This window comes from Meles meles, chromosome 7, assembly GCF_922984935.1.
Source record: "Meles meles chromosome 7, mMelMel3.1 paternal haplotype, whole genome shotgun sequence".
Classification (NCBI taxonomy): Eukaryota; Metazoa; Chordata; class Mammalia; order Carnivora; family Mustelidae; genus Meles; species Meles meles.
In genome coordinates this window covers 143,881,844-143,905,220 of record NC_060072.1, presented here as the reverse complement: position 1 = coordinate 143,905,220, position 23,377 = coordinate 143,881,844, and the positions used below count along the sequence as shown (strand labels likewise).

Below are 23,377 nucleotides of genomic sequence, written 5' to 3'. Positions count from 1 at the left end.
AGACTGAGGAAAAGAAGAGGAATGGAAGATGGGAAGAAGACAGAAACAGAACCAAAGAAGAGACTGTGGAAAGGAAGAAAGGAGGAAGGAGGGATGAAAGGGAGAGAGAAAGGGAAGAATGTAAGTAAAGAAGGAAGGAGAGAGGGAGGGATGAAGTCAACCTTCTGAGTCCCATGCCATCTGCTGGGAGAATTCTCACACCCCAAGGCTGTGGAGCTCATGTCCTCTCAGGTTTACCCAGGCTACCCCACACTGACATCTCCACTCCAGGGTCTCTGACCAGAGTGTCGCTTACATAGTGATGTTGGTAATGAAAGCTGCGGCTGGAATCTGCAACTGAAATTCAATTTCCTGGTCCTCAGAAGCTCTATTCAGCATTCTACAGGAAACAGTAGTGAAGGCATAACGAGAAATAATGGTAGACTTCACTGAGAATTCCGTCATCAAGGGTTTGGTTTTCTGTTGGAATTAAAACACGCGGTATTTTCAGTGACATGTGAAAGTGCAAATCAATCATTCTGCGGTAGGTGTGAAGCTCTGTTTTCATCAGAGAAATCACCTTCAACTTGGCAGCCTTTGGCATATGATTCCTTTCTTCTTTGTCTTGCCCTGGCTTTCCCCCTCACCACTCTCTCCACTCATAAAACAACTATGGTTGGACAACCAGCTCATGAGAGAGAAGCACATCTTTTAACCTAACTTTAACAAAAGGACACAGTGAAGATTTCCTATTTAACAGAGAATACACACTGTTGAAGTAGTTTAATGAAGTACTGGAATTTTAGAAGTCAAGTATGTGAAGCATGTAATGCTTTTCTGTTATAAAATTTTAGATCACATTTACAGGATCATGAAATTGATGAACACATCAGGGCATACCTATTTCCAAACAAAATTCAATACCCACTTAGAGAAACTAGATTCCAGAGCTTTCCCATGGAGACCACAATCACATTACTGGAAAGTGGGAATCGATACTGAGCTCAAGACAGTATTTGGGGTATTAGAAGCCAGAAAAAGGAAAGTGTATGCTAATTAAATTTATCCCAAAGCCTCTGATAAGAGCTGTCGCTACATGGAGCAGATTTAAAAGCAGGTTAAAACTTTTCAGTGTATTTCTAGCCTTCACAACAGCATTCCATCCAGGTGCAGCTGAAAGCAGATGCTGAAGAAGGAAGGAAGCATTAATGAGTAAAGCAACCAGAGTGGTTCTCTAACTCCAAGAACTGGCTGAACAAGTTACAGGCACAGACTGAACATTTGTGTCCCTTGTCTTCCTGCCCAACACCACCAATGAATCCATGTGGTAAAACACTAACCACCCCCCCCATGTGATGGGACTTGGGGATGGGCCTTTGGCGGTTGAGTAGGGTTTGATGAGGTCACGAGGGCCTTCCTGATGGGGTGAGTGTCCCACAAGAGGAGACACGAAAGAGCTTGCTCTTGTTCTCCATGAGGACACAAAGAAAATGCCACACAAGTGAAAATGTGGCCTTCTACAAGCTAGGAAGACTCTGCACCAGAAAATGAACCCTGCCAGATACTGATCTTGGACTTTGCAGTTTCCAGAAAAGTGAGAAAATAAATTTCTGCTGTTTATGTCTACGGTATTTTGTTACGGCAGTCCAAGCAGATTAAGACGAGGCATTATATCTTTATGGACTTGGACACACATTCAGGGTACGTGTTCTTTATTCCCATTTCAAACATGAGAAGAAGTCAAGCTTGCAAGTTTACATATTGGCCCATCAACAGTAATGGAGAAGAGACCTGAACTCGATCCCACCTGCTCCAGAGTCCACACTCACCACCATGAGGCTAGCTGCCTCAGTGGATACATCTTTCTATCTCTGGGTCCTCAAACCCCAGCATGGTCTGCAGCACACAGCAGACTCTCAATAAATGCTGAACAGAGCCATGTTACTCTGATAGGATTCTACTTTCCCTATGGGAAGTGACCTACCTAATCAACATTTCTCTTGACTTGCATCTGGTCTCTGAACTTTCCAGCCCTAAGCTAGTTTTCAAAATAAATATAAGATGATGACCTGCTGGTATCAAGGCATATTGCTTCTGTGACACACAGAGGGAATCTAACACCCCATTTTAACAGTTTCACAGTGTGTCATTCTATTTAAACGTATTTAAATGTTGGAGACAAACCATACCTTTTACAGCAAACCACTCTAAGCTGGACAGATACTTTATACAACATGTTAGAGAGGTAGGGCTGAGCCCCCTTCAGTACAAAGCACATCTGAGAACACACGTGAACAGACTCAAGATGGAAAACTGCACAGAGCAAGGCCAGAATGGGCGAGCGCTGGACACAGAGGTCAAGGGATTATTCATCTTTGTGGCTGAACTTTTGGTCTTGGTCTCAAAAGGATAAAAACAAATGACAACAGGCTCAAGAAAAATGTTAAGAGAATGTGTATATTTCTTGGAAAGTTGGAAAAAGATAAGCACAAAGGTTCTGTAAAACAGTGATCAAGTAGGACAAAAAAAATCTAAACATATTTGAAAGATTTCTTCACCTGCAAGAGAAAAAGAAGTTCTCCAATTTGGTCTGAGAAGGAATTACATCAAACAGTGGATCTCAAGTGTGGTCCCAAGACTGGCAACATGAGCATCGCCTGGAAATCTCCTAAAAATGCAGAATTTCAAACTCCCATCTCAGACTTGCAGAATTAGAAACGCAGGGGGTGGGGCCAGAAATCTGTATTTTAACAAGGGATGCTGATGCTCAAGTCTGAGAACCACTGTTTTAAAGTAACACAAGGAGGCAGCCCTCTTCGTATTTCTTCATCTCTAAGTTAAGAGGGCTTGAATAAATCAATAAAATTATGTCTGCCTGGGCGCCTGGGTGGCGCAGTGGGTTAAAGCTTCAGCCTTCAGCTCAGGTCGTGATCCCAGGGTCCTGGGATCGAGCCCCACATCGGGCTCCCTGCTTGGCAGGAAGCCTGCTTCCTCCGCTCTCTGTCTGCCTGCCTCTCTGCCTACTTGTGATCTCTGTCAAATAAATTTTAAAAATCTTTAAAAAAAATAATGTCCACCTTTAGATCCAAGAATCTAAGGCAAAGCCTCAAGTAAGGAATGAAATGGGGTTTTAGGAAACTATTCTGGAATTTAGAAATTGATTGTAAATAGTCTCCACAGAAATCTAGTCTCCTTGGGACAATATCTGTCTCTCCAGAAGTGACTCAGATTAAAAAGAGATTCTAGACGTGGTTTAACCAAAGGCTTCTGTTAAATGATCTCGTTAAAAACATATCTACCACATTTCAGGGTTCCTGGGTGGCTCAGTTGGTTAAACGTCTGGCTCTTAATTTCAGCTCGGGTCATGATCTAAGTTCAATTTGTGGAATCGAGCCCCTCATCAGGCTCTGCATTGAGCTTGGAGCCTATTTAAGATTCTCTCACTCCCTCTGCCCCACCCCCTACTTGGGCACATGCTCAAGCTTTCTCTAATATAAAGAAATAAACCTTTAATATATATAGATTATATTAATATATATATATTAACACACACACATACACACCACATTCCAGTAAAGACAATGAAGATAAGTCAGGGGAAGGTGGTAATGATAATGACCTTAAGAGCACAATAACCCACTGGGGTTTTTTAAATTAAAATTTGTGTCTCCTCATCTTTCCAAAATGGAACCTTGAGATAAATTAAAGCATAAATTGAGATGCAGTGTTTTACTTTTACTCAGGTTTCCCTGCAAGCAGGTTTTCTTCCTAAATTATCCATGTTTCAATATATTCTTTTATCTCCAATATCCTTATATTCTTAAATATGTGAATTTGTGAAGGGTTTCAATACCACGGCACACAACTCTAATTTCTATAGATGCATTGGATAAAAAGGAGCCAATGCTAAAAAAGAAAAGAAAGAAAGAAAAATCCCCTGAACTGAGAAAATTCTAATTACCATCCACCACTTTATGTAAAATGTAAACCAATTTTTAAAAAATATCAAGTAACATATGCACATGGTAAAAACTTCAAATTACACAAAAACAAAAGAAAACACAAAGGTCTCCCTCCTGCCCTAGATCTACAGTTCTGTTCCCCAGAGGCAACACTTAACTAACAGGTTTTGGTATTATCCTCCCATAAATACGTGCTGTGTTGATTTGCTCTAATTTCATCTAATGATACAGTGTGCTCATCCTTTTGTATCTGTGCATGTTCCAATTACTTCATGCTGCATAACCGTTCTAAAACTTAGTGGTCTAACAATAGCAATCATGGCGTTTCCTCTTGTGGTTTCTGTGGTCAGGAATTCTAGAAAGACTTGGCGTGGGTGGGGGCGGTGTGCAGTCAGAAAAGGTGGCTGAGCTGGAAGAGTGAGCTCCTGAAGCATCTCGACGCTGGCTGACATTTCTCTATCTCAGCTTGTCTCAGGACCCCTCTACATGGTTCTTCCACATGGGCAAGGTCAGGCTAACTCACAGCATGGACTACCTCACACATTTGTCCGACTGATGACTAGAGGCTAGAGGCTTCATGTGTGCACATTTCCCAACATCGAGGCGGAAGCTCTATCCCCTTTTATGCCCTAACCTTGAAAGTCACATAGCATCATTTCCACCATACTCTCCTGGGCAGGAGAATTGCAAAAGTGCATTCGATTTCAAAGGCAGAGGGTCCAGACCCTACCTCAATGGGAGGAGTGGAATATCAAAGTGCCACTATCTTTGAAAAATGCAATCTGCCACTGTACAAACAAATCCCTCTCATTCTTCTTTTAATAGATGCACAGTACTTTCTTTTTATAGATGCTCTATATTTTAATTAACCAGTCCCCTATCATCCATCAAAGTTTATAATTATTTTTCCTGATTGTTTGCCCCTGCCCTCTGATTCAGCTACACCGGGGGTTGACAAACTATGGTAGGCAGGCCACAGGATTTTGTAAGTAAAGTTTTACTAGAACATAAATTCATTTACAACCATTCATCTGCATTTTGTCTGTGGCGACTTCCATGCTATAAAATAGAGCAGTTGAGTAGTTTTGTAATTGTGACAGGCTATACAGCCTTGCAAAGCTTGATGTACTTACTATCTACCCCTTTAAGTAAAAGTTTGCTGGTCCCTGCACGATTTAAACAGATAAAACCCTGGTATCATTTACATAGCTTTACTGATGGGTGTGTTTTAGGAGGAAATCTCAAATTATAGAGACCACAGACATTTTTATTTGACTTGCACAATCTTTTAAAATTTTTCATCTGGGGGCAACACTTAAAAGTTGGAAAGTTCACATGAAAGTTCACATGAAAGTCCATAATGCCCATTTGTCTCGGAATGGATAGTGGGAGCAACTCTGGATGCCCATTCCCACATGACCATGAGCTGCTGGAACTAATTAATGGCGGTTGCGGCCCTAGATCAGACCAGAGGAGCTCCCAGCTCCTCACATCTGCCAATCCCAACGACCTCATAGACACGAGGGCTGAGAGTGAGCAGCCATTTTCACTGCTTTTACTAAACTTTTTTCCTTATTCCAATCCTATTCTGCTCATCAATGTCCTCTGTTCTACTAGATTAAAAGTGGCCTCAATCTATACACCTATGTTCAGAGCAGCATTATTCACAGTAGCCAAAATGTAGAAGCAACCTGTGTCCATTAACAGATGGAGGGATAAACAAAATGTGGCTTATATGTATAATGGAATCTTGCTCAAAAACAGGAAGGAAATTCTGACACATGCTACAACATGGATGAGTTTTTTAAAGGTTTATTTATTTTAGAGAGAGCGGCACAAGTAGGGGGAGGGAGGGCAGAGAAAGAGGGAGAGAGAGAGAATCTCAATCAGACTCTGCACTGACTGCAGAGCCCAGCGCAGGGCTTGATCCCACAACCAGTAGATCATGACCTGAGCTGAGACCAAGAGTCAGATGCTTAACTGACTGAGCTACCCGGGTGCCCCAACACGGATCAGTTTTGAAGACATTAAGCTAATTGAAATAAATCAGTCACCAAAGGACGAATACTATAAGGCTCCATTTTTACGCAGTATCTATCAGGTAATCAAATTCACTGAGACAGAAAGAAGAAAGGTGGTTGACAGAGGCTGGGAGTAGAAGGAATGGGCGTTTAGTGTTTAATGGGTACAGAGTTTCGGTTTTGCAAAATGAAGATAGTTCTGGAGATGGATGGTGGTGATGCTTGTAATCGGTGTGAATGTACTTAATACCACTACACAGGGGCACCTGCGTGGCTCAGTGGGTTAAAGCCTCTGCCTTCAGCTTGGGTCATGATCCCAGGGTCCTGGGATCGAGCCCCACATCGGGTTCTCTGCTCCGCGGGGGGCCTGCTTCCTCCTCTCTCTGCCTGCCTCTCTGCCTACTTGTGATCTCTGTCTGTCAAATAAATAAAATATTTTTTTAAAAAATACCGCTACACAGGACACTTTACAGTGGTTTAAAAGGTAACTTTTATGTTGTGTGTATTTTAATACAATCACGAAAAATTGAACAAAAATTCTTTGATGACCACAAATTCTTTGCTTTTCTTGCTGCTGAGAGGTGGAGTTGAATTCATTAATCTTTGACTCTGGGCCACAGTGACCTATTGCTTTCTTCCTACATAAAGGTAGAGTGACAGTTGGGAAAAGAACTTAGCAAGTCCCCAGCTCAGAGGAGCAGAGTCAGTGCACAACTCCACCTGCTGTCCCTCCACACGAAATCTAGCTCCGGCAGCAGATGATCCTTGCCCAGCCCTGTTCTGACAACTTGGAATTTTCTTCACTTGGTGAAGAATCAAGAGTGGTGAAGAATCATCACTTTGTGACGTCATGCTGACTTGTCCTTCCTCATGACATAACTGTCAATTATCATTTCATTAAACTTAAAATTAAAATGCGACATTAGAAGACACCTGACAAAAACACTAAGATGAACCATTATGGTAAATTTTTTTGGCCTCACATTAAGATTATGCATATGGTTGAAATTTTCCACAGTATTACATCAAAAATAGGACACATAGTTTATGGGCCCAAGAGACAGACTGAGAAAAGTTTCAAGAAACTATTTGGGTTTTATTGCTTCTGCCCAGTTACTGTTTTCCCACAGGAGTCCCCACTGTTCCTTAAGCCTTGTAGCCCTTGCCCTACTGGACAGCGCCCTCAGCCTACAATCTACTAAAGCCACTTACGTGCACAGCTACCCCACACCCAAGCTGCTCATCCCTTCCCCTGCCCCTCTGAGACCATACACAAGAGCAGGGAACATGAATTATTCCTTGTATTTATTTATTTTTTGCCCATGGCTGTCAGCATAGAGTAAAACTCGAAACCATTTGTGGAATTGAATTTTCGAATCTTGAACAATGAAAGAAAAATACACATTCCCCCCAATAGAAATGGTAATAAACTCGAATTTATTAACCACTACTCTAGATTAAATCCCATGAAGGACTGGGAATACTACATGTGGATCCTTCTCTCAAGGCACTTATGATCACTATGGGAAGAAAGGGCAAAAAATAGAAAGCAACAGGGGAAGATATAGAGAGATGTACCTATTCACTCACTGCCTGGAAGACCTTCCAGAATTCAGAATAAAGAAAAATCAGTGAGGTCTGTAAAAGTAAGAAAAGGTTTTAAAATAGACGTAGAATTTGTTTGTGGTGAAGGAGTACAAAGAGAACATTTTAAAAACACAAAAGGCATAGAAGCAGGAATGAGCCTTACTTTAGCACATTCCTGGAACAAAGAATTGAACAGTTTAATTACAAAGACGGGTGCTTTGTGAGAACACTGGACAGGTACACAAGACTGTCAGGAAACCGACATGCCCAAGCCAGAGACAGAACCTGGAATGGCAGAGGTTCGTGAAAATGTCATAAAAACAAGGATATAAAATAGTTGCTTCAGTTTTTCCCAATGCACAGTTCTTAAAAATCCAACATGCTTTCCATATTTATAGTTAACTCATTATTTCATTTGGGGATGTCAACTGGAAAATCGGAGGCAAAATCAAGCCTTCCTGTGACAAAACAGTTTCTTCATTATTTTTCCTACAAAGGCTCAACAGATGGAAAAGCAGTTTGAGGCAGGGAGTGTTTTAATTAGATGCTCAAGGGACCAAAGCCTTCTGTGTGACTCATGCGAGTCACTTAACATCAAGCCACCCAGAGGATGTCCTGAATTACCCAAGATGCCATCTGGAAATTAACTGAGCAATGTTTGGTCAGAACCAGGACTCTTCCAGAAGATTAACCTTTTGTTGTCTTATTCTGGTCTGACGGTTCTCTAGTGACCATTAGAAGAAATCACTTTGGAGATGGCAGAGACCCTTAGAAAACAGGTAACTCAGCATCCCCTCACTTTATAATGGAGAAGGCTGGCGTTGGGCTGTCGGTGGACCCTGGGTCCAGAGACCTTCACTGCACCTGCATGTCTCTCGTTTTTGAGAAAAGTAACCCAGCCCATGTTGTTGCTACATGAAGCAGAAGACTTTCAGACAAGGCACCTCCCTAGGGACTGTTTGCTACCTGGGTGACACAATTTCACTTCCCCATAGACAGAGGGTAGCATCAGCTCTGAATTGCCACTTGTGCTAATACATTCTACTGAGCAACCTTTCATGATGATCAGAGGAAAGGAAACAAGATACAATTATCACCTTGACATAGAGAAAGAAACCTACACTATACACCTCCTAACAAGAGAGAAACCACGATGGCTGGAGTCGCAACAAAGGCGACAGACACATACGTAGCCCCCAGTCAGCTAACAACACCCAGCACCGTGCGGGCTGACTGTATTTTCTATTTTCTTGTCGCTCTGGCATTTGGGGCCTTGCTCTTCAAGAGACTCTCCTTCCCAGGGCAAGCTAATCCCTAAAGACAGCAAACTCCTCCTGTGTGAGCCCGCCTTCGACACACAGCTCACCTGTCCAGAGCCCACACTCCCAGCCGCCCCCTTGGTTAAGCTCCCACACACCAAGCCAAGGTATCCCTTTCCCCAAATCACCCCAGAGTTAGATCACAGACAACCGGAAACCAGCATGGTGTTGCCTGTTCCTAGGGACCAATGAGTATAAAGTCCCTCCTTTGTGATGATCAGTTCCAGGTCTCCACGTCTTATCAAAACGGCTTAAAACATCCTCCAGATACAGATTTTAGAACACCTCCTACGCAGAAGAGGCCAAGACCTGCTCCTGCCCCTAAGAGGTTAAGTGATGACAGCGAAAACCAGGTCACTCTCTGTCGAGGACCACAATACTCAGATACAAAGATAGCCCCTGCTTCTTAAAATACAAATTTTCTTTGTGTCTGTGTTGCCAAAGAGTGTCATAAAAAGGGTATCCAGTTAATTCAAAAGAAAATCAAGCAATCCCTGTGGTTCATGAGTTGGCAGTGAGAGGAGAGGAACAGCTGTTGCCGTCCACATTCTATTCATTAGTTAGAGAACATTTGGAGACCTTCAAATTAGTGTGGACAGCTAGAGCATAAAACATAAGGAGATTCCCAGGATAAACTGAAACTACAGAGACTGACCACAGTCAGATCACACAAGGCCTTACATGTCCTTGGAGTCTATCCTATAGGTAACATGGAGGCACCAAAGACATGTGCAAAAGGGAAGGAAGCATCAGGTCTACTACTGGGAAGATCATTCTAGTACCAGCTGGATGTATAAACAAGGTTCATGGTATAAAAGTGTAATGCATGTGAAAGTAAGACTTTTAAAATTCTTAGAGATGTCTGAGAAAATCCAAATGATTATATAAATCATATAATTTTATACTTCTATACATATATAATTATATATAAATTACATTTAAATTATACTATATGTTATATATAATATATACCATATAAATTATATATAAATTATAATAAAATTATAATTTAAATTAAAGTATATATAAATTATAATAAATATATAAATTATAAAAATTATATAAATATTCTAAGTCTAAGGGTCAAGAAAATCTTTGAAACCAAAACCAAAAACTCAAAGGCTAAAAAGAAAAGATGAACTCATTTATTACTAAGGAACTTAAAACTTCTACATGAAAACATACCATAAACAAAGTTAATCAATAAATGAGACATCAGGGTGGGGGGGATTCTTCTAATTCAGAAGACAGTGGCTCTCCATACAAAGATCTCTAACATACTGATCACTGGGGGATTAAAGACATAATAGAAAGATGGGTATAGGACACACACACACACACAAATAATTCACAGAAGAAACACTGTAAATGGCCAAAAATTGTATAGGAAGAAAAAGTCTAAATTCCTAAGTAGTCGAGCAAATGTTAGTTAAAGGAACAATGAGACAACACTTTACATCTAAGAGACTGACAAGCCAAAAAGAGGGATTATATGTTTGCTGGCAGAAATGTGCGTATTTATCATTGCTCATAGAAATGAAATTAATAAAGACAGTATTAGGAGCAATAGTACTCAAAAGTGGTCTGACAGCTATCGAAATGTAAAATGCCCATGCACCTCTGATTCAGCAATCTTTCCTCTGAAAATCTAGGTCATAGACTAAAAAGCACCCACATAATAGAATAAACAAAAAAACCCTCCTGCAGCATTTTTTACAGGGGCCAGAAAACTGAAGGCAAATCGAAAGCTCATCCGCAGCCGAATGCTTAACAAATTATAGTGCGTCAACTACGGAGAATGTTTTTCACCACCTAAAAGAATGGATACAGTTAGGCCAAGTGACATATGATTGATTGAAAATAATAAGAAATGGAATAAAAGATCTGTCCTTGACAAGGCAGTGTGTGTGTTAAGAGCACACACAGGAGCCAAATGGGGGACTCAAATCCTGGTTCTGCCTCCTCTTCCCAAACGTGTAGTCTTGGGTGAGTTAGTCAATCCCTCTGAGCCTCTGCCTTCTCATTTCTAACACCTCAAAGAACTGTACAGAAGTGACTGAGTATGACACGGGCGCACTTAGAACAATGCCAGGCACACAGCAAACCCTCGGCCAGCCTCAGCTGTCATTGTATGATCCCACTGTTTGGCAGCGATGATCAGAAATCTCATATATGCCAATGTCTCTGTTTCCGCCGTCTTCTGGCATGTTCTTTTTCTCAGTGGCACTGGTCATCTTCTCTGTTACTAATACACTTACCATTTATTTATTCACTTTGTCTTTGTTGTCTATTTCTGCCCTGATTCAGAATTCAAGGTCTATGAAAGACAGGGTCTTTAGTCTGTCTTGTTCATTACTGTCTTCAGCATTGAAAAAAGTATCAGTCGGTATGAATGCATGCATGAACGAAAGAAAACGTGTACAGGTCTTTCCGGGAGACTACTCTCCAGGAGTCCCTGGTATTTCTGCACACTTTTTTGAGCAGAGGCTCTACCTTTGTTCTGAATTGTCTTTTCAAGGATGTTTGAATAGTGAAAAGCTCTGGAAGAGGTGGGATCTCCCTCCAGAGCAAAGGGGAAGCTGGTTTCATATCTAGAATGATGAAGAGAACGTGCCCATCAGGTCCCAGGAATGATACAAACATGGGCTCTCCCGCACGGCTATTCTGCGAGCAGTGATCACCCTCTGTCTCTGACCCAGGAGTCTCCTGTGCGCTGCTGGCATCCAGGCAATGGCCGCAAACCCTGTCCTTGGCTTGCAAGTTGGGGGAAGTCCAGATTCTTCGCAATTCTTGACATGTTTATGTTTGTCTATGGCTGTCTGTGATTATGTGAACGTGGAGACAAACACCGAAGAATGATTATGAGGTTAATAAACCTGGGAGGATCGGGAGAAGAAAGGGGGAGGGAGAACCAAGCAGGGACTAACAAGAATACAACTTCGCAGCCCGACAAAGATGGTAATGATCGTGACATGGGTCACGGTAAAGCTAGAATGGACTCAGACACTGCCCACGTGTAGAGAGGCCCTGGAGGGATGCCTAGCCCCTGAGAACTGCTGCCAAATCCACATCCCAGGCCTGAAGGCGTGTTCCCACATTCTGATCCGTCTCTCCATACACAGGGGTAAGGAAGAAGGAGACTGGGTCAAATAAGCTCTTCTACTTCCTGAACGCACGCCCAGATTCCAATCTGATAGCCTCCAACACACACGGAGAGCCTTGCCCAACTCCATTCCATGGAGCTGTAGAGGACCAAAGCGAATTCTTTGCTTACTTCAGTTGTTTACTTCACTACAAAGCCTTTATTTCTCATGTAAGAATGCCATAAAAAGTACAGGTTATTTAAGCTTTTTCATTTTTTGGAAAGGCTCTGAAACCCCATTCTTTGTCCTTAGAGCCCTACTGAAATAATCAGGTCTCTTTCCAGAAAGAAAATCCCGTTCAAGCAAGCCTTATAAAAGCTACGCTGTGTAATGTCGGCATTCTTCTGTGAGCAACTGTACAAGCTTTGGAGGAGCCGCAAGTGAAAGCAGGGCCTGGTTCAAAATATACAGAGTAGTGAGGGCGCAGACACGGAAGCTGTCCCGGGAATATACATACCAGCCTTTGCAACAGTCGGGCTTGCCTTGGCATCCTGAGTCCAACCTACAAGGAGAAAAGAGTCATGAAATAGGATTGGGAGGTCATTGTGAAATGCATTACACAAGGGGGTTAAAATCAATTCAAATTCACAGAGGAGACAGTGCACCCTAAAAGGTAGACTGGACCTTCGATGAAGGAGCCGTGGGCCCGGAGATGGAACCCACCCCCCTCTGCCCCGGTTAACTGCTTTGACTATGATGGCGCTATCTCATCACCTGCGTGTTCTTCCACGTGTCAGAGGAGCACGAAATGATAAGAGCAAAGAATTCATCATAATATCTGTACTCCATTTTATTCTATTTCTGCCTTGAAACTCTTTGCTATTGTGCCTCTTACAGTGAGTAAATGTATTCAGTTCTACTCTGAGGGGCTCGGTTATTCAATTCAAAACTTTTGGAAACTGCAAACAAAACTGAACTTACCTTCAATTTTCTTACTGTGTTTTTTCTGGTTATTTAAACTATACTTTCCCACATGGGGAGGAGGGTTATGGAAAGGTGATAAAAATCCTTATTTTAAAAAATTTGTATTAATGGACCAGCCACTCTGGACTAATGTAAAAGTCCTAGCTGGTGGCTGAACATTATTCATAGAAAATCACTGTCCAAATATTGCTGGGTAATAAACCATCCTTTCTGGAGGCCAATATGATAATGTTGATCAAAAACTTGAAAAATGTGGTCTTTATGCGGATGTTTTCTTTCTTAACAGCTCAAGGTTGTGTAACTTACAAACAATATAATTCATTCACTTAAAGGGCACAACAATGTTTTTTAGTATAGTCAGAGTTGTGTACCCATCACCACCATCAAATTAGGACATATTTACTAGATCAAAATGAAACCCCACACCGTTTACCTGTCACCTGTCAACCACTAATCTACTTTGTCCCTGTGGATATGTCCATTCTGGACATTTCAAGAACGGAATCACATGATATATAGTCTTTTATGACTGGCTTTTTTCACTTAACCTAACCTTTTAAATTTGTCCCTATTGTAGCATTTATCAGTATTTTGTTCCTTTTCGTGTCTAAATAATACTTCATTGTACAGATATAACACATATGTTTATCCATTTGCCAGGTGAGGTTCAGGTTTTTTCCAGTTTTGGGCTATTATGAATAACATGAAACTTATATAAACATTCACATGCAAGTCTCTGTGTTAGACATAGATATCCAGGAGCAGATTACCTGGATCATATGGTAAATTTAAGTTTCACTTTCTAAGAAATTGCCAAACTGATTTCCAAAGTGGCTGCAACATTTTTCCACTCCCTTTTAATTTAGAAATTCTACTTACAGAAGAATACTGTAAGAGAAAAAAGTAAGATAATTCTTTGGAACTTTTAAAACAATTGTTAATAATTAGAAATAGCCTAAAATATCTTTAAAAAGAGGTTCGGTTCAGTATATTATTCAGTATAATCAGTATATTATGATACATGGATTAATTACATGGCTATAGAAAATAATGATGTGTGGGGCACCTGGGTGGCGCAGTTAGCTAAGCATAAGCCTCTTGATTTTGGCTCAGGTCATTATCTCATGGTTGTAGGATCGAGCCCCGCATCAGGCTCCCCACTCAGTTGAGAGTCTGCTTTGGATTCTCTCTCCCTCTCCATCTGCCCCTCCTGCTCGTGCTCTCTCTCTCTCTCCCTCAGATAAATAAATAAATCTTTAAAAAGAAAAGAAAAGAATGGTGTTATCTGTGTTTACTGGCATCAACAAGCATTCACTTTACTGGACGTCAGTGCTGTCCACCAAATATTTCTCTAGCTGTCTGCCAGAAGTATTGCGTTATCTGGGCCTGTTGTGGGAAGGCAGATGGTCATGCAACCAGCTCCGCCAGTAAGTTAGGAATGTAAGTGGCATTCGTCACTTCTGGATCAAGTGATTGAATTATGGATGCATGATCCTGCAGAACTGTTTCAGCTTTCTGGTACAGTAATTAGCAACGTTTGATCCACCTTGGGTGGATGGTTGTATGAGCAAGAAGTCAATGTGTGGTGTTTAAGAACCTGAGATTTTTAAGACCTTGTCACCACAGAATAACCTAGCCTATCCTGATTAATATATCCATGACACATTTCAAGTGACTATATCTGGTAACAAAACCTTACAGTTAATATGATCTAATTTTTGTAAGCGTAAGTGTTTGTATGTGTAGAATGTACACCACAGTGCTAATGGCTGCCGCCTTCGGGTGGCTGAATTATTTTTCTTTAAGCTTCCCCAGATTATCTGAGTTTTTCACTTAATTAACACATTTTACTTCCACAACAGAAAAGGAAACAATACAGATATCTCCATTTGGTAAACTAAAGTCAAAACAGTAACTGTTTTAATCTCTATCCTCCCTTGATCTCCCCTGGGCGGGGGGTGGAACACACACACACACACACACACACACACACACTATGGTATATACACTATTGTAAACTATCGTTATAAGTGATTACAGAGAGCCTCCTATTCTATAGAACATGGAACAGGAGAGATAGTACAAGATTTAAAACCCGCCACCCTGAGTCCAAATGAGAACCAATTAGTAGGATGATACTGGTTTCTCTCAGATGAGGTGTTCTGCCTGAGATACTGACCACAGAAAGCCAGAATAAGCATTCGGAGCAAGGTCTCTGCCAGCTCTGCTGGTTCACGTCGGGCCTTTCCCTTCCTCAAATTGTGGAATAGGCTGGGGACCGCTTAACAGCTAAGGTCAGAAAGAAAGCCCAACCTCTCTCAGGTATTAAGATCTGCGATTGATCTCAAGTATTTTCTTTGAAGTTTCCTCCTCTGTAAAATAGCTTTTCTAAGAAAATAAACAAGCTTTAAGGAGAACATGAGAAGTTGGTTTTTCATTTTTGAGATGACTATCTGATGTCTCAGGGGATCGCTATGGCAATGCTTCAGTCCGAGTTTAAAAGAGACTGAACCAGAATCAAAGCTTCTCAGTACAGAGAGAGTCCTGGTGCCAGCTAGGACTGGAACTGGAAATGACACCGATGTCGTCATCTTTGGTTTTAGTTAGGAATTCCTGATCCTTTTTATTGTCCAAATGTTTCCCAAAGCCTCACAAGAATTTGGGAGTAGGGTTTCAGGAAAGATATGGAACTGACTCCTGTCTATTGTCAAGGGCGCCGTGAGTAGTAATCTCGAGAGCTCGGGGCTCCAAATCACGGACTTCAGAGAGGGCCCAAATAAAATTCTTTTCTACTACTGAGCCGAGCTTATTTCTTCAGATTTGGAACAGAAGATGTCCAGGCCACAATTTTAACGGAGAAATGTAAACCATGATCCTTGCCATCAAGGACCATACTATATGACTCGAAAGAAAGAAACGTACTCATGAAAACTTAATAGAGAGGATAGTTTTCATAAGTTACAAAGGAAATGGAAAAAAGCGGAGTTCGCTATGCCCCTGAGCAACCGTGAGAGGCTCTACGTTGGAGGTACGGCTAAACCAGTGGTGCAGGCATTGCCGGAGTGGGGTGAGAGAACAGGAGAAACTGACGAAGCATCAGGTTCAATACAGGAACTACGCTGAGAAATAGCTTCAGAGGTCTACCACCGCCTCTCCAACTCGAATGGACAAAGCAGCATTCACTACCAGGAGGGAGAGGGTTGTTGAAGATATCCTTTGCACAGAAAATGTAGCAATGCCACTGTCGGGGCTGTGGAGTCTAGAACCTTCCATCTACATTATCAGTTACTCCAGCTCTCAACGAAAGATGGTAGGCATTGCTTAAATACTCATAATTTGAGTGACAAGGGCTGTATTCTCCCCTTCAGATTTATCACAGCGTTGGATCACGATTAGAGGAGAAGAGAAATACTCTTAGAACATTCCAATAAGTCCATAAATGGGAAAGAGCATGGGAAGAGAGGAAAAGAATGAAACCTAATTCTAACCCAGGTGAAAGAAACTTAGAATATGCAGAAGACAGACATTCCCTCTTGGCAAGGATGTGGTAATGACCCATGCTGATTGAACAGAGATGTCTGGGTCCCGTAACAGATCCAAGGGATGCTGCGTTTGGGCCAGCCTTAGCCACACCCCCATCAAGGGACAGAAGTGATGAGTTCCTAAAGGGCTCTGTACTGGGAACCTACCTACAAGTTGGCCCCTATTCCCCTGGGGGTGTTCTGATCTTGAAACCAAGAACCAGGAGCTCAGGAACCAGGGCCTCAGAGATCTGCTAGAGGGCCTAACACGAAACCTAGGGCCCGTCACTGCAGTCACCACCTGTCACCTGGGCTGAGAACAATTCATCGGGGAAGATTCCTGTCTGGGTAACTCGACACGGCTCGCACAAGTTTTATTCCTTCGGAGTAATGTTGACGCAGGATGTTTAGCTAATGACCATTTGGAATTCGGGGTGCCCATAGCCTCAGCCATGGCAGAAGAAACTTCACTTTTGGGCTACAATTCCCAACAATTTCCAGGTAAGTTTATAAGAAAAAAAAAAGGCAACTGGACTTAGGCAAGTTACCTTCTTCACCTGCAAAAAACAAGAGAATTGGACTTTGCCTCTAAGAAAACAAGGAGGAGATTTAGGAACCCTGCCCCCCCAAAAAGCTTAGGTCTCCGTCCCATGATTCCATCTTCCTAAATGGAACCAGCCAGCCAGTCGTTAGCTACAGAGAGCCAGCTGGGGTCTCTGACAGGAACCTCACAGCAAGAAGGCAAGAATGCTTTCAATAGAGCATCTTAGGTATGGGAGAGATTGCTGGGTAGGAAAATGAAGTCACATACAGATCACGGACCCGGTTCTCAATACACTGTCTCCTTCCTCCTCCTTCTACTCAATGAAATAAGAGATGGTTGGCTGGGGAGTGGGTAAATCTCTGGACTGTCTCCCACAATATCCTCCTTTCCATTCATCTGGCGGCTCCTTTTTAACCATCACACCCAGGCCCATAAAAGTAGACAGTCCTGAGTGGTCTGGAGCTCACAAAATCTTTTAGTGACTTCACTTTTTAAAGAGTTAAGAACAAAAACAAAAACAAAAAAATTGTTGTCTTGATTCTTGATTTGTGTTTCCAAATGCGGAGGTCTGGTTCTAAGTGGCGGATTATAAAAAAAACTAATATTCCAGAAATTCTCAATTCAGGTTATCAGAAACGTATCCCCACAATCAATGTGGTATCCCAGGCACATATTGAACACTACCCATATGCCGGGAGCCGCAAATGAAAAGCACACTGAAACAAATTCTACTATGTTATAAATAGAAAAGTGGCTTGGTCTTGGAGGAGTCTGTAAAGCCCAGCCTTGGCATTCAGCACACCTGGGTTCTAATCCAGACTCTGCACGTGTCACTCTGGTGTCACTCCCCCTGGGAGAACTTCCCTGCTTCTCCTGGAAAGGAAGCACGCTGAGACTCTCCTTGCGGTGGTCGTCAGAGATTTAAGCAAGCGGTCCATAAACAATGAAAATAGCTAATATCACTTTAGTGCTTACTGAATGCATGTATTTCATGTGAATTAACCCACTAAATCTTCACAGCAACCCGAAGAGCAATAGTGGATTTATTATTTTATTATTATTTAGAAGCTAATAAAATGGAAGTGTCAGGATCCCTCCCTTACATAGTCCCTCAACAACGGCTGATGTCTGTGGTGTCTGTCAGCCCGTAAACAGGCGGCCTGTGTTGTGATCTCTTTATCGTCCTAAATACATGTTCACTTCAGCACCTAAATTTTGTAGTCCTAATTGGATATTCTTTTTCTTCAAAGAGGGTCCTACCAATGATGTAAACTTTACTTGCCTCTAAAAACCTAGATCCACCCCCTGCCAATCAGAGTAATAATTCTGTCTTGTAGATGATGAAATGGAGACCCAGAGAGGTTAAGTTACTTGCCCATGTACACACAGTCAGTGCTGGGACACCCAGAGAGGTTAAGTTACTTTTCCAGGTACACACAGTCAGTGCTGGGACGCAGATTTGAACCCAGGCAGTCTGGCTCCCCCTGGGGTGCTCTTCACCATATTCTCCATTGCTTCTCACTATTTTTACACAGAGCCGCTAGTGAACTCTCCGGGATATTAGGAACACTCAGTCTATTAGTGGCTGTCGCTATTCTGTAAATTAAAAACTGTTCTTGTAGTAATAGGAATACAACCCTATCCCAATTTAAGAAAACAGTATCAATCTGAAATTTAGGAAAGAGATAATCTGGGACAGGTTGGTTTTATACAAGAGACTTCCTTTTTAATATTAGTTTCCTGAAAGATTCTTTTAAAGCAGTATTATTCTACGTGTGGTCACTGGGTCATCTATTTCAGAATCACCCAGCCCCCCCCCAACCCTAATGAATCTAAACTGATGGGAGTCTGTGTATTTTTTTTTTTAAGATTTTATTCACTTGACAGAGAGAGGGAAAGAGAGCACAAGCAAGGGGGGGGGGGCGCAGCAGGCAGAGGGAGAAGAAAGCTCCCCACTGAGCAGTGCTCGATATGGGGCTCAATCCCAGGACCCTGGGATCATGACCTGAGTCTAAGGCAGATGCTTAACTTACTGAGCCACCCAGGGTATTTGATGAGCTCCCTGAGTATCATTTTGCATACCAAAGTTTGAAGACCACTGTTGAGAGCAGTCCCTTGCTATGGGTAATACTATCTACAAATGGAGGGAAGGGCCAGAAGGGAGAAAGGAACTTGAATTTAAGGTGTTATTAGTAATACTGCCAATTGAAGGTAAGCAACAAGTAAGTGACAATGCAAGCTAATAGGTGTGTTCCTGGGCACTGAAATTTACATGAAATTGACATACTCATTTACATTTATAAATTAAGTTTACATGTAATTTTGAAGACCATAATTATGGAGAGTCAGCACTAACGCCATCACCAGGTACTGTTTGCAGTTTCAATCTTCAAGATTCTTTTAATTAAGTAATTTCACCATCCCCATTCTACAGATGAGTGAACAGAGACTCACAGACATTAAGTAACTCTCCAGGAGTGTAGGGCCAGGGTTTGGACCCAGGAGGTCTGGTTTTGGAGCCTGTGTTCTTAAATCGTACATTATTCATTCTATCTCTCTCTCTCTCTCTCTCTCACACACACACACACATTGTTGCTTTTTGTTTCTTTTTTTAATAGAGATAAAAAGGTAAAATTTGCAAACATTCATAGAACTTCATATCTTGGGAATTTTTGTCTGAGTCATTTTCAAGATGTGTAAATAGCGCTATGGTTTGAAGGCAGCATGAAATTGCTAAAACAGGCCAAAGCCATGTTATTCTATGCAGGAGAAGTTTAGTGTGAAGCTTACTTGCACTGGCAGATGTTGGAGCTTTAATCCCTCCTCCTAGCTCATAAACAGAATCCTTGTTTCGGTTCCTCCCACACTTTCCTCCCTCCGCCCCCCCCCCCAAACTTTCAAGCTCTTTACCCCAAATTCCTTCCCTCTGTGCTTCAGCAGCCCAAGCCTGATGGCAAGAGCGAACGTAAGTGTTGCCACTGTACCAAGCACTTTAGGAGTGTTAACTCTTCAATCCCTTAAAACCCTATTATTTCCCACAGTTTCTGGACCCAATGCGAGCCCTTTCCCCACCTCCACCTCTCACCCTCCCCGAATCTGTCCTGGTTATTCCTCCTGACGACCCTATGTGAGAAGGACCCTTTCTTTCATTGTGCAGAAAGCACATCCCTGAGCAGAGTCAACAAGAGAGTAATCGTCTTCCGGATGCGCTCTTCAAAGCGAGCTGCTGGAGAAAGGGGAGGAAAAGTACGCCTACTTATCTCTTGTTCCCATCATCTGAAACATGCTTTTTTTTTTTTAAGATTTTTTATTTATTTACTTGACAGACATAGATCACAAGTAGGCAGGCAGGGAGAGAGAGAGAGAAGAGGAAGCAGGCTCCCAGCTGAGCAGAGAGCCAGACGTTGGGCTCTATCCCAGATCATGACCCGAGCTGAAGGCAGAGGTTTAACCCACTGAGCCACCCAGGCGCCCCCTGAAACATGCTTTAAGCTAAACGATTTTATGATGCATGTGGAAACAGTACCAGGATATGCCTACTTTAACTGGGACACAGCCGCTCCCCCCCATTGATATTTTGGTCAGTTTGTTTTTTATTTTTCAAAAAGCTTTTCCGTTCCTCGGGCATGGCAGTGAGATCTCCTACTTGCGGGTTCATCCACCTGTGAGCTGAGCCCTTCAAAACACAAACTCCCGCAGATGCACAGGCTGCTAACTCCGGTAAGTGGGCACCGGGTTTTTGGTCCTCCCGGACCATCAGGCCACCTTTGAACTGCTAACCCACTGATAATAGCCTGATGGGAAAGTCAAGTCCCCCTGGTTTTCAGATGGGGAAAGTGGAGGAGAGTCTGCAACTTCTAGATTGTGTTTTTCTCCGAACCGCTAGGAACAACAGCAAAAACACACCATCCCATGCGTGCATCTTAAAGGAGAAACTTTGTAACTAGCTTGGGCTCGCTCTCAAAACTGAACACCATCAACAACAGGAACCAAGATTTGGTTCTGCGGGGCTTTCAAATCCCAGACACAATTCTGCGGAAAGTTCACCATCCAAACTCTCGCCAAGAGTGCCCAACAGATGGGGACGCTTGCGAGCAGAAGGTTGGGGAACGGAGAGAAGGGGTGACGATGTGACGGGAGGCGGGGGTGATCCCTCCCTTCCCTGTGTCCAGGAGCCATTCAAGGGAGTCTGTCCAACAGCCACGCGCCCGAAGAAGGCGGCGGGAAGGAGTGGCAGCCCGGACCCGGGGCCATCTCTAGGTCCTCCCACTTCTACTTACTCGGTCAGAAGTGTCATCCCGAGTCCGCGCGTCGTCCAGAGACCCCGCGCAGAGCGGCAGCCCCAGGCACAGCCCCAGCAGCAGGAGCATGGTGGGGGCGAGGGCGCGGCGGTGCACTGGGACCAGGCGGGACGCGCGCGGGGGACAGCTCCGCGGTTCCGCGGCTGCAGACGTGCTCCGCCCCGCCGCCCTCCGGGCCCCGCCCCCCCCCCCGCGCGCCCCGCCCCCGGCCCGCCCCGCGTCGACCCTGGTCCCAGTAGGGTCCCTACTGCCCCAGGGAGAGGCTGGGCAGGCCAGGCCCCACCCCCCGCCCGCAGCCCCGCTTGCCACCGGCTCTCCTCCGCGGCCCGCCCTTCAGCTCTGCCTTGTGCAGCCACCTTCAGGGCTTGGGACATCTGCCACCGGACCCCCAAATCTTTCTCTCCTGCAAGGTGTGAAATGCTTTTTATGGGACTGGCTTCAATTCCTGCGGCAGGAGGATGTGGGAGTAGCCGGCCTGACCCTCAGTACACAGCCCACCCCCCCTCACCTGCTCTATATCCCGCCCCCCCAACACACCTGCTGTGTATACCACCACGTTCCCCTCACCTGCTCTAAATACTACCCCTTCCCTGCTGTATATACCCATACCCCCATCCGTTCTACCTACAACCCCGACCCACTCTATATTCCACCTGCCCTCACCTGCTGTGTATACTAACTACCACCACCAATCCCCTCCTGCCAGCATAAAGCCAACATGAGACCAGCTTACTTCTGCCCAGAGAGCCGCACATGCCTCCGGACATCCTGCCTTCATGCTTAGAAGCCAAATCAAGGGACGCTAATTACTAGTCTCCTGCAGAAAGTACCAGCAATGTTGTCCCCTGTTATGCAGTGCTGGCCCAAGGGGGCAGAAGAGGAGAGGCTAGCACGGCACCGTGTAGCAGTATTTCTAAGGCTTTGGTTATTAATCATGGAAATGAATATCACTGTGTGTTAGTTACAAACCATTGGTGATATTTTGTTCAGCCATAAGAATTATTGTCTGCCAACCGTCCACACGCCGATTTTACACCCTGCATGGTCTTTTTATCTGCTGGACACACAGGGTTGCTAGAGCCACTTGCTTATTTTAAGTTTCAAAAACCAATCGCTTCAAAGACATTTTCTGTCTCTCTAGGAACTGCCTCTAAATCCATGAGCTGAATGAGAGTGAGAACCGGACCACAAACTCGATGGCCAAGAACAGAAAAGTGGCTCACTCAAATAATGGCACATCCATCCTCTGGAATATTATGCAGCCACTAGATAAGAATCACAAGGTCTGCGGAAACATGAGAAATGTCTACAGTGTAATCTAGAGCAAAAAACCAGATTACATAACCCTATCAACAGTATGATTATAATCGATAAAAATACAGACTCACGGACATCAGAACTAGGGAAAGAAAACATGAAAAACAAAAAGAATGGGTGTTTATGGTGAGAGCTCTTCTTAAAATATTTTATTTATTCTTATTGAAATGCTATTTGTTCAACAAAGACATTAGGAGAGGAGGGAGAAGCCGGTTGCCATTGTAAAAGAAAGGAAAGAAAACCCTTGTCTTTAGCAGTTAATCATTTCCACCCCTAACCACTAAGTGAAACACACTCAACCAGTAGGAAGCAACAGTAGCTGGTCCAGCGAGATTTTACAACCAAATCCCTAGCAAGGGAGAACTCTGAAGCCGGTTAAACGATTATTTTTAGTTCTTCGACATAAATTCACCATGAGGTTGCCAATGTACCCCGCACGGAGACTGACGCAGGAACGTGGCAGCATAGGATCGTGTGCACACCCTCCCCTCTTTCTAACTAAGGAGGACAGTCCCCAGTCTTCTGGAATCAGAGCTTGCCTAATCTCCCCACCCCCCTGAAGGAAATACCTACTTGTGAATGGAAAGTTGAATTGGAACAAAGCCCGGTTCTTTGAAAGGGGACAACAGCAACTATGATCTCAATCCTCTAAGAGAGCTGGGACTGCCTCTTTGTCTTCCCCTTCCTACTGCTTCCCTCTGTCTCAACTCTCTTTTTTGGCCTTCTATCTGCTCTTTTCCCAAATCTGTCCCAACTGGT

At 43.3% G+C, this 23,377-nt stretch overlaps 1 protein-coding gene across 1 annotated transcript in view; it reads right to left on the bottom strand.

The window, feature by feature from the left end:
• ITIH5 (inter-alpha-trypsin inhibitor heavy chain 5) overlaps positions 1 to 21,451 on the bottom strand; it is a 72,844-nt gene extending 51,393 nt beyond the window's left edge. The window contains exons 1-3 of the mRNA XM_046013804.1: positions 21,281 to 21,451; positions 12,469 to 12,513; positions 296 to 459 (exon numbers count right to left, since the gene is read on the bottom strand). Coding sequence (XP_045869760.1) covers positions 296 to 459; positions 12,469 to 12,513; positions 21,281 to 21,370 — 299 coding nt within the window. The 5' untranslated portion in view covers positions 21,371 to 21,451. The remainder of the gene's footprint in view (positions 1 to 295; positions 460 to 12,468; positions 12,514 to 21,280) is intronic.
• Between the last annotated feature and the right edge of the window lie 1,926 nt (positions 21,452 to 23,377).